Source organism: Oncorhynchus clarkii, chromosome 20 (assembly GCF_045791955.1).
Source record: "Oncorhynchus clarkii lewisi isolate Uvic-CL-2024 chromosome 20, UVic_Ocla_1.0, whole genome shotgun sequence".
Lineage (NCBI taxonomy): Eukaryota > Metazoa > Chordata > Actinopteri > Salmoniformes > Salmonidae > Oncorhynchus > Oncorhynchus clarkii.
The window spans coordinates 74,263,980-74,276,355 of record NC_092166.1 but is presented as its reverse complement, the minus strand read 5'-3'; the positions used below and the strand labels follow the sequence as shown (position 1 = coordinate 74,276,355).

General features: G+C 41.0%; 1 protein-coding gene across 2 annotated transcripts in view; it reads right to left on the bottom strand.

Moving 5' to 3' along the window:
* Positions 1–1,676: 1,676 nt before the first annotated feature.
* LOC139376892 (thrombospondin-2-like) overlaps positions 1,677–12,376 on the bottom strand; it is a 36,072-nt gene continuing 25,372 nt past the window's right edge. The window contains exons 15-24 of one of the 2 annotated variants that reach the window (XM_071119881.1): positions 12,233–12,340; positions 11,306–11,465; positions 10,723–10,841; positions 10,214–10,448; positions 8,194–8,421; positions 7,463–7,734; positions 7,195–7,292; positions 5,757–5,896; positions 5,450–5,483; positions 1,677–4,347 (exon numbers count right to left, since the gene is read on the bottom strand). In XM_071119881.1, the coding sequence (XP_070975982.1) occupies positions 4,344–4,347; positions 5,450–5,483; positions 5,757–5,896; positions 7,195–7,292; positions 7,463–7,734; positions 8,194–8,421; positions 10,214–10,448; positions 10,723–10,841; positions 11,306–11,465; positions 12,233–12,340 (1,398 nt within the window). In that variant the 3' untranslated portion in view covers positions 1,677–4,343. The remainder of the gene's footprint in view (positions 4,348–5,449; positions 5,484–5,756; positions 5,897–7,194; positions 7,293–7,462; positions 7,735–8,193; positions 8,422–10,213; positions 10,449–10,722; positions 10,842–11,305; positions 11,466–12,232; positions 12,341–12,376) is intronic. The other variant, XM_071119882.1, reaches the window with a different exon arrangement.

Sequence of the window (12,376 nt, the reverse complement as noted above, 5' to 3'; positions counted from 1 at the left end):
AGAAACATTGAGAGATAGTTAGGTAGATTTTTTTTGTCAAATTAACCAGTTATCTACCTTTGATAAGCAGCTATCTACAGTGCAGTCAGAATGTATTCAGACCCCTTGGCTGAAGTCCTAAGTGCTCTGGAGCAGGTTTTCATCAAGGATCTCTCTGTACTTTGCTCCGTTCATCTCCACCTTGATCCTGACTAGTCTCCCAGTCCCTGTCGCTGAAAAACATCCCCACAGCATGATGCCGCCACCAACATGCTTCACCGTAAGGATGGTATTGGCTAGGTGATGAGCGGTGCCTGGTTTCCTCCAGATGTGACGCTCTGCATTCAGGCCAAAGAGTTCAATATTGCTTTCGTCAGGCCAGAGAATCATGTGCCCTTTACTGAGGAGTGGCTTCCGTCTGCCCACTCTACCATAAAAGCCTGATTGGTGGAGTGCTGCAGAGATGGTTGTCCTTCTGGAAGGTTCTCGCATCTCCACAGAGGAACTCTGGAGCTCTGTCAGAGTGACCATCAGGTTTTTGGTCACCTGACCAAGACCCTTCTCTGTAGGAAGAGTCTTGGTGCTTCCAAACTTCTTCCATTTAAGAATGATGAAGGCAGCTGTGTTCTTGGGGACTTGACATGCACGGTCAACTATTGGACCTTATATAGACAGGAGTGTGCCTTTCCAAATCATGTCCAATCAATTTAATTTACCACAGGTGGACTCCAATCAAGTTGTAGAAACATCTCAAGAATGATCAATCAAAACAGGATGCACCTGAGCTCAATTTTGAGTCTCATAGCAAAGGGTCTGAGTACTTTTAGTTTTTTTTTTGTAATACATTTGTAAAAATGTCTAAAAACCTGTTTATGGGTTATTGTGTATAGATCGATGAGGAAAATAAATAAGTTAATCCATTTTAGAATAAGGATGTATCATAACAAAATGTGGAAAAAGTGAAGGGGTCTGAATACTTTCCAAATGCACCGTAGCTATGGCTAGCTGATAGCTTGCCCCCATGCCAACTCCCATGCCAATTTCAAGTCTTTCTAAACTAATATCTGACTTATATGCACTAGCCAAGTGATCATGCTTTGTGACATTATTTTAGCTAGATATCTTCAGTCAGATAATGTGTTTTCACTTATTGCATCTGTATGCTTGTTGCATTCTCCCTAGTGCACTCGTTAGTTTGTGAGCTGCCTGCTCATTCTAAATAGTGTATTTATGCTGTTGTTCAAATGCACAGATCGCTTTATATATCTTCTCAATGAAACTACCAGTAGTTCAAAACTTGGCATCATATTTCTGTCATGTTGCTTTGTTGACAACTCCAACCCCTCAATGTCATTTCATGGAATGTGAAAGGAGTTAACTAACCTGCTAAAAGGTCCCATCTTTAGCATCCAGCGTGGGACAAAAACCTTTCTATCAATATTGACTGCCACATTTAGAGCTCTTAACATGTTCCAAGTTTGGAAAATGGTTTACATAATAGCTTAGAAATTAAAGTTTTCAATCTCATCTTTGTAGAAGCTAGATTCATATATCGGGGCTATATTGTTTTGTTATATTTTCTCTTAATACTACTTAAATTATTTTATATTTTCATTAAATAATGAATCGATTTAATGTCAAATATAAACACGTTTTCATTTTCTTCCATAATTGTCATTATCTCAATGAAAAAGAGATGGTGTACAAACAATTTATTTATGAAACAAGATCATTTCTTTTAAGTGATAGACTAATGTAGACAATGTAGATCTAACAACAAAGGAAAAGCTGAAAAATTGACATTTATGCATTGCAAAATCCCTCACAAAATACAACTAAGCTAGTTACTAACTACAAAAAACAAAACTCGGCAACAATTAACGCTATACAGACAAACAACAATCAAAAAGCTATACATTGCAAATATCCTTGATCCATATAAGTCAACCAAAAGTTCCAAGAAACCTTTTTACTAGATTTTTGATAGATTCTAGAATGGCCTTCATCTGGTTACATATTTCACTCATTCAAAGCAGAACGTTCTTTCATCATCCATCTGTGAACAACACATTACATTTACATGAATTCAAATGCTCCCTGTCACACCAGGCATACACACTCAAACCTCAGACCATCAGTTGTCAAGGTCAAGGATGCTGTGAACTGTTAACATAATAATCACTGTTGCTCTCTCACAGGTACTACTACTACATCTAACCCCATACGTGACACTCTTACCATTACATCAATGTTTCAATCATCTTCACTTCCTCAACACTTAAGGCTGTGTTCCAATGTCCATACTAGCATACTACTTAGAATGCAGGCACAATATCCTATTGCTTCATTGTAAGGGGTATGCTAGAGGGATATTGGAATAGAGTGTTACAACTAACCCAAACTATAGCTACTACACCTTCTCTTAAAACCACTGCATTGTTTTGTATATTTTATCTGAGTGATTATAGGGCCTTTCTTGAGAATTTGGCTAACATATCCATCAAGTACACTGAACAAAAATATAAACGCAAAATGTTAAGTGTTGGTCCCATGTTTCATGAGCTGAAATAAAAGATCCCAGAAACTTTTCATAAGCACAAAAAGCCTATTTCTCTCAAATTGTGTGCACGAATTTGTTTATATTCCTGTTAGTGAGCATTTCTCTTACGCCAAGATAATCCATCCACCTGACAGGTGTGGCATATCAAGAAGCTGACTAAACAGCATGTTCATTACACAGATGCACTTTGTGCTGGGGACAATAAAAGGCCAGTTTTGTCACAACACAATGCCACAGATGTGTCAAGTTTTTGAGGGAATGTGCAGTTGGGATGCTGACTGCAGAAATGTCCACCAGAGCTATTGCCAGAAAATGTAATGTTCATTTCTCTACCGTAAGCCACCTCCAACGTCATTTTAGAGAATTTGGCAGTATGTCGAACCGGCCTCACAACCGCAGACAACGTGTATGGCGTTGTGTGGGCGAGCGGTTTGCTGATGCCAACATTGTGAACAGAGTGCCCTGTGGTGGTGGGGTTATGTTACAGGCAGGCATAAGCTACGGACAACGAACACCATTTTGTCGATGGCAATTTGAATGTACAAAGATATTGTGACAAGATCCTGAGGCCCACTGTGAGGCCCATTTTTTTTAAAGGTTTCTTTGACCAACAGATACATATCTGTATTCCCAGTCATGTGAAATCCATAGATTAGGGACTTATGAATTTATTTCAATTAACTGATTTTCTCATATGAACTGTAACTCAGTAAAATCAATAAAATTGTTGCATGTTGTTTTATTATTTAAATTTTTGTTCAGTATAACACATGGCATAACACTGCATAGTACACAAAGTTTGTGATAGTGTATTTTTAACTTGATGTTTGAGAAATTTTATGTTGATATCCAACAATCTTCAATTGTGAAATTTCGTCAGTGTAAACAAATAAATAAATTATTTACAATCTCTAACAAAAAAGCAAACAAACAAAACAAACAAACCAGCAAGACATAAACTCGTGATAATAATTTACAGAAGAAATTATAATACAAACTTAGTATAAACATCTTCATCCCAAAGTACTTTAAAATGCTATAAGACGGTCTCACGGTCAACCTTTTTAGAGTTTGACAAACATTTTAAATGAGCAACTGAAGACCGTTTTAACAAAACTGCATTCTGGGTGGTATAAGAATCAATACAAAAAATAAGAACTTTGTTCAAGTTAGCGACGTACATCAGTGTGCTTTGGTATTGATTAAGAGTTTGGTGGATATTTGGCAGTAAATATTAAAATTGATCCAATTTTTCACTGCAGGGCTGAAACTGCTGAGGTCAATACAGAAACCTTTAGTTGCTAAGCAACCTAGACGCCTTTATTGTACATTGTACTTAGCATCAAGTTGATCTCTTTTCCAGCACAAACAATATCAATATTTATCGAGTAACAATAATTTTATATTTTCTTTTGTTAATGTAAAGCTGTAAAAAGTTTGGAAGAAATCGGAGTAAAGCACATAAGTGGTTGTACAAATAATCCCTATAATATGTTGTCAACATCGGTTACTTAGTTTTTATCATTGCTAAGACCTTTTTCATTTGTCCACAAGGCCTTTTTCATTTGTCATCGGTTTTCATTTCTCAAGGATATGTCTTTTCACATAAGGCACTCAGAAAAACTGGAAAAGGCCTCGGCTGCCTCTTCAATGGAAAGTTAGAGACAAAAATACTTTGGTGGGGCGAAGCTGAAGCTCCATTTCATTGGTTGAAATGACGAACGAATCAGCAAAAGGCTGATGATCAGGTTATGAGGTTTAGTGTCTTTAGCCATTTGAAGTTTTCACATCCAACGCTCTTCAGTTATCTAGTGAAAATAGGAGAAAATGTATGATTATTTATTCTAAGCACATTTATAACAAAAAAGCTAAGGAATAACAGCATATCCAGAGTCATACAGTATATAGAGTAATCTATACAGCCGTATACATACACAATATGGTATGGAAATATAGCCAACAATACAGCAACCGGTGGAGCATTGTGTGTATCATACAGTAAAGCGTGAACAAGCAATATTCTCGTATTTGAGATCAAAGTAGCACCTGAAACCCTTTAAGACCACACACACACACACACACATCAGACCTCTCACACAGTGTCACACACACACACACACACACACACACACACACACACACACACACACACACACACACACACACACACACACACACACACACACACACACACACACACACACACAGTGTCACACACACCAGACCTCTCACACAGTGTCACACACAGTGTCACACACAGTATCACACACAGTGTCACACACACACACACACACACACACACACACACACACACACACACACACACTGTCACACACACACACACACACACACACAGTGTCACACACACACAGTGTCACACACACACACAGTGTGACACACACACACACACACACATGCACACACACACACACACACACACACACACACACACACACACACACACACACACACACACACACACACAGTGTCACACACACCAGACCTCTCACACAGTGTCACACACAGTGTCACACACAGTGTCACACACACACACACACACACACACACACACACACACACACACACACACACAGCGTCACACACACACACACCAGACCTCTCACAGTGTCACACACACACACCAGACCTCTCACACAGTGTCACACACACACACCAGACCTATCACACAGTGTCACACAGTGTCACACAGTGTCACACAGTGTCACACACACACACACCGAAAAATCTGAACCACACACATACAGTATGCACACAACATAGTCAAAGGGCTCTATTACATCCATATAGCCGAACTTCAGCGTTACAGCAGAAACAAAAGCGTGACTTCTGTTTTTTTTTGTGATTTTTTATACAGCCGACACAAAACAGATACACCTTTATGATTGTTACCTGATGGACAACACAGTTGGAAACTCCAGCTTATCTGAGTATTGGAAAAGATTTGGAAGGTTTTAAAAACACTTTTTTTTACCCCTTCATCTGCATTTTGTCTCCCAAATAGGAGAGATCTCTTCCACAATTACCAACCAACCATTCTTTTCACAAACCATTCACAACTGTACTAGCCTGGTCCCAGATCTGTTTGTGCCATCTTGCCAACTCCTATGGTCATTGGCGTGACACCATAGGAGTTAGCAAGACAGCACAAACAGATCTGGGACCTGGCTAGAACGGTGTTGCTAACTACATGACTCACCTCTACACTCATATTTGAGATCAGAGAAGAAGACCAGTTCCTGGGAGAAGACAAACAGGCCTAACCGTCCTCCAGCAAACGTCTTGTCATACACTGGTCCTGAGTCTGCCAAGATCTGTTTCCCTTCATAGACCACAACCCTACAAAACACAACAAGACAATACATGAATGATTGAAACTGAGTGGAGTGCTGGAGTACTGTACATTTGGACAAAGCACACTATGGACAAAACACCCTGGTTAACAGCTTAACCTTTGCGACTCTAGGGGCAGTATTTTCATTTTTGAAAAAAAAAACATATATTTTGTCAGGACAAGATGCTAGAATATGCATATGATTGACAGCTTTGGATAGAAAACACTCTAACGTTTCCAAAACTGTAAAGATATTGTCTGTGAGTATAACAGAACTGATGTTGCAGGCGAAAGCCTGAGAAAAACCCAATCCGGAAGTGCCCCATATTTTGAAAGCGCTGCATGCCAATGAGTCCCCATTGAGCTGTGAATGTGCTATGAACCAGCTTACGCTTTCTAGGTATTCCGAGGTGTCTACAGCATTGTGACGTAGTATTACGCATTTATGTTGAAGAATACCCGTAGGGGGCTACATTGCGCAAGTGGTCACATGATGCTCCCGGAGAAAATCTTGCGTAAAGTACAGAGGTAGCCATTATTCCAATCGCTTCTACTGAGAAACCAATTCTCCCGGTGGATATATTATCCAATAGATATTTGAAAAACACCTTGAGGATTGATTCTAAACAACGTTTGCCATGTTTCTGTCGATATTATGGAGCTAATTTGGAATATTTTTTGGTGTTGTCGTGACCGCAATTTCCGGTTGATTTTTCAGCCAAACGTGAAGAACAAACGGAGCTATTTCGCCTACAAAAATAATATTTTGCGAAAAAATGAACTTTGGAGTTTCGTGAGTGAAAACATCTGAAGTTCATCAAAGGTAAACGATTTAATTTGATTGATTTTCGTGACAAGGTTGCCTGCTGCTAGCAAGGCATAATGCTATGCTAGGCTATCGATAAACAAATTACACGATTACATCGATTACACAAATGCTTGTCTAGCTTTGGCTGTAAAGCATATTTTGAAAATCTGAGATGACAGGGTGATTAACAAAAGGCTAAGCTGTGTTCCAATATATTTCACTTGTGATTTTCATGAATAGGAATATTTTCTAGGAAGATTTATGTCTGTTGCGTTATGCTAATTAGTGTCAGATGATGACAACGGTCCCGTTCACGGGATGGGGTGTCACTAGAGGTTAACCTATAGTTTATTATCATAAAAAGTATTTTCAGACTGTTACTGAGGAAAGTGCGATGGGTGTGATTGGCTGGATTCAATCCCGGGTCTCCTACATACCACGAGACTGTGTTAGCCCACTGAGCTAAAGCCTAGGCATTAGGCTAGACCTGCTCACCTGATGAATCCAGTCTTGGGTCTGTGGATGAGGTGCCACCTGTAGGCGGTGTAATCCTTCCAGCCAATGTTCTTTGGGTCGTGCCACAGAGTGCGCACCTGTGGACAACAGATAAGGAAGCCATTTAATTATTGAAGATCTATGATTTATGATTACTTTATAAATTCGACTGGCTGCTTGAAAGATTGCTTAATAGAGGGTGTGGCTAAACCAGAGAAACCATATGATTTTTTGTCTCTACGAAATTATATATTGGATCTTAGCATACCTGATTTTTTGTGTTGCCTGTGTGCCACAGGGCGTTTCTCAGGTTCTCCCCTGTGCCCGTAGTTGAGTTGACCACCTTGAGAGAGACACCAGAGATACCAAAGGCCTTGGAGGGTTTGTCTTCCCAGTAGGTCTGAGTGATCTGCTTCCACATCACCACGTAGAAGCGGCCGCTCGACTGGTAACCGAACACAAAGCCAGCATAGTCATCATCTCGGTCCGTGTTCACGTAGAACGTACCACTGAAGTCCACCGCGTTGAACTCATCAAAGCCTAGGACGGTGGAACAGAAAAAGTGAACACCTAGGGTGGTTGGTGGGACACACATTTGAATAATACTTCTGCTCCTCTTGATATTTATAGATCATAGAAATAGTTGGACATCTTGCATATGGTAACATATCAGATCTAAATTATCATACAACTGTATAGGGTTGCAAATGTCCTGAAATCCATATTGCGGATTCCTGGAATCAGGAGGGAATAAACTGGGAGGGAATCTGGGATTTCTGAAAAATCAGGCAAAAGGGAAAGTTTATTGAATTTTGCTACCCTACAAGGGAATATTTGAAAGTATCTGAGGTAAGGTCGCCCACTGCGTTGACAGGGTCAGAGTTGACATTCTGCACATCTCTAAACTGTAGTGATTTAAATATCTTTAATCTATCGCTAATATTTCTCTCTCTTTTACGGCAGTATAGGGACTACATATTGAGGTTATATCCTACTCACCAACAGCGATGCCAGGGTCAGAGTTGACGGTCTGTACCAGCTCCTTGCCTTGATGTCTAACCACCCAGTTGGGGTCGATCTGCGCTGTTCCCTTGGGGTCCAGGTGCACCATCTGAAACTTCCGGAAGTTTGTGACGCTGACGGCATTGTTCTCAGGACACACGTCAAGGAAGTCCGGGATGTTGTCGTTGTCAAAGTCGTCTTTGCAGGCGTCTCCTCTACCGTCGCCTGTTGATAGAAGAATGGAAGATGCTGGGTTAAAATACAGAGGCCTATTGTGAGAACTTTGACAGAGACTATGGTGTTTATTTTTATTTATTTAACCAGGCAAGTCAGTTAAGAACAAATTCTTATTTACAATGACGGCCTACCCCGGCCAAACCCGGAAGACGATGGGCCAATTTTACACCGCCCTATGGGACACCCAATCACGGCCGGTTGGAATACAGCCTGGATTCGAACCAGGGTGTCTGTAGTGACGCCTCAAGCACTGCGATGCAGAGCCTTAGACCACTGTGTCACTTCCTGTGCTGAAACGTGTCACCTTTTTGAATGAATAAAAGAGCACCATGAATTCATAATATATATTTGTTGCTCTCCTATTCCTTTTTAATGGAACGATAGGTGAAAACTATCCATGGCGACTACAGTAGGCCTATATAACTCCCTAGTTTCCACACCAGCAATAATGTTGCAACATTCCTACCACAGGGAAGGCAGACGTTTCACTCACTCTACCAGCGTTTCAGAAAAATAATCGCAAGAATTGCAATTCCTGTAGATTTTAATATGTCTGCCAAGTCCAATAAGGAGTCTCAGCCATCTGCATGCCGTGACAACTTCTACTGAAACATGAGGCCATAGTCTATTAGAAACAGACTCATAATACAGAGCAAAGGGAAGTTGCCAGCGAGCTGTAAAGCCTGTTTTCTCCACTTTCTCCTCTACTCTTCTGTAATTGCACAGGAAGCTGACTTGATTCTATCAAATAAACACCTTCTGATGAGGTGTTAAGAGGGTTAAGGGATCTGGCTCTAGGGTTTGTCTTTGAGAAGTATCTCATTCTCTTTCTCCTTCTCTCTTTCTCCATCGCTCTCTCTTTCACTCTCTAGTTCCCTCTCCCTCCCTACCTCTCCCAGTCTCCACACAGCCTGCTTCTAGTTAAAGCCAGTTACACAAACTTCAGGTAACTCTGCATGATGAAATTGAAATTGGGCACTGTGGATTAGCACAGATGCCCCCTTCGGAAATAAAACTTCATGGCCTGGCGGCTGGGTGTCTGGCGGATGATTCCCTCATGGGTTCCCGCACGATAAAGTCCCACGCTAATGACGTCATCAACCCTAACCCAGAAATACCCATTTTTGTTAACTCCTTAATGTCTGACCCACCATACTTGCACCACAATAAAACTGCGGGAGCATTCAACCATTCAACAGTGTACAGACATCTATATTTCTATCATCAGTTGACTTTTTGTACCCTACACCTGCAAGTTCCTGGATGTGTGAACACTACTTCTAAACCGCCCACCATACTTCACATTTTGGAGAGAGAGAGAGGGAAATGGAACAAGACATATTGAACGGTAAATATATGAATGAAAAGGTGGTTAAGAGGTAAAAGGCACCCCATGTTTTTTATGGTGGGCAGATGCAGAAAAACGCTATTCCGATATCATACACAACCGCTGTTAAAGTAGTAGCTATAGTTTACAGGACAATGGGACATGGCATGTTGACCTATATCTATAAAGATTAGTGTAAAAAGGAGGGTGGACAGGTGCAGGGACGTCTCAACGGAAGATTCTTGTATCACAAGCAATCCTCTGTGTGATGTTAGATAGTATCTATGGTAGTGTATACAGGGCTATTACAGAAGTCACAAATCAACCTACTGGATACTAATTCCTCCTCAGGCAGCTATAGGCAGCTACTGTTACAGCATTCTTCACGGGCATGAGGGTATTCAACATGCTGATCCATGGTGTGTTTGTCTGTGTGTGTGTTGTCTCCCTTACCATCAGAGTCCAGTTGATCTTTGTTGGGTGTCAATCTACAGTTGTCCCTATCGTCAGGGATACCGTCATTGTCATCGTCAAAGTCACAGGCGTCCCCCTTGCCGTCCTTATCGTGGTCAGCCTGGTTGGAGTTGGCGACGTAAGGACAGTTGTCCAGGTTATTCTGGTGACCGTCTTCATCGATATCCTGGTTGTTGTCACACTGGTCTCCTACAAGGTCATTGTCTGTGTCAGCCTGTTAAAGAGGACAGGAGAGGACAGGATTGTTACAGTGGCCAGCATGATTAAAAAAATCCAACATTTTCCAGAACTTTTCCAAATGTTTTCCAGAAATCCCGGTTGCAAGATTCCCAGAGTGAGGAATAAGAAGGGTCATCCAAATCCTCCAACTGGGAATGTCTAGAAATCCTGTGAATTTGGGGAGCGTTTATGGAATTTTGCAACCCTGATAGCGATGATGTCCTTTTTGTAATTACATAAAAGGCAAAGTGACTGTTCTTTATTCCCACCTGGTCAGGGTTGTGTAGCAGAGGACAGTTGTCACACTGGTCACCGACTCCATCCATGTCAGTGTCCTTCTGGTCATTGTTGTACAAGTACGGGCAGTTGTCTTGCTCGTTTAGGATTTCTAAAGGAATAGGGAAATGGACATTAAACAACATGCAGCGGTAATATCATGTGTGCAGGACATATCTGTAGTCATAATCCTAGATATTTGCTTGCCTGTTCTTGCATGTGGCATTTCGCGTTTCGTGCCATAGAAGTAGCTAATGCTAATCAATCACTTCATAGTTGAGGGCGGAAAGATTCATCGCAAAACCGTGCCAGCTGGTCATTCCTTTGCATGATTTACTATCCTGCAATAATCCATCAAATATTTTCTGAGTATTCATTAAGATTTTTTTTTTTAAATCATGACTAGTTCAGAGCCAACTACTGTCAATAGCAATACAAATGAATGACTTTTAAATAATATATTACACGGAATATAAAAGTTATAAGAGTTGAAGGAGCCTTTCCCTGTTCTCACTTAATATCATTATAATACAGCAATGTATCATGTTTAGTAACATGGTAAGAAAAGGCTAGTACCATCTCCATCAATGTCGATAGCACAGGCGTCACCTTCCCCATTGTGGTCTGTGTCGATCTGGGCAGGGTTGTGTTCGTAGGGGCAGTTGTCACAACGATCCCCCACATCATCCTTATCAAAGTCAAACTGTCTGGGGTTGTACATTAGAGGACAGTTGTCCTGAGGAGAGAGAGAGAGAGAGCATCAAGTCAAACTGTCTGGCGTTGTACAGGAGAGAACAGTTGCCCTGAGGAGGGAGAGAGAGAGAGAGAGAGAGAGAGAGAGAGAGAGAGAGAGAGAGAGAGAGAGAGAGAGAGAGAGAGAGAGAGAGAGAGAATCAAGTCAAACTCTCTGGCATTGTACAGGAGAGGACAGTTGTGCTGAGGAGAGAGAGAGAGAGAGAGAGAGCATCAAGTCAAACTGTCTGGGGTTGTACAGGAGAGGACAGTTGTCCTGAAGAGAGAGAGCATCAAGTCAAACTGTCTGGGGTTGTACAGGAGAGGACAGTTGTCCTGAAGAGAGAGAGCATCAATTCAAACTGTCTGGGGTTGTACAGGAGAGGACAGTTGTCCTGAAGAGAGAGAGCAGCGAAATGGGAATGATTAGAGTGTCCGTTTTCTTGGAGAGGGCATTTGATTCGCTATTGAACTCATCTAAATACCCTGATGAAGACATTTGCTGAAAAATGTGTTGGATTTAACAATCAAACATTGACCTTTGAAGCAAACTTCCATTGTCATACACTCTTAGAATAAAGGGTTCCAAAACAATTCTTCGGCTGTCACCAAAGGATAACTATTTTGGTTCCAGGTAGAACTGTTTTTGGTCCCAGATAGAATCCTTTTTGGTTCTAGATTGTACCTTTTCTTCTAAGACTGTAGCAAGAGTTAGTGAATCTTTTCATCCATCATCTATTTAACACATTTGCCTTATAAAAGATATCTTACTCTTTCATCCACGATTCCATCGTTGTCATCATCCTGGTCACAAGCGTCTCCCTGACCATCTTTGTCAAAATCTTCCTGTCCAGAGTTAGGCAGGTTTGGGCAGTTATCCTGTTAAATATTGATAAATAAATGGAAACAGTTTTA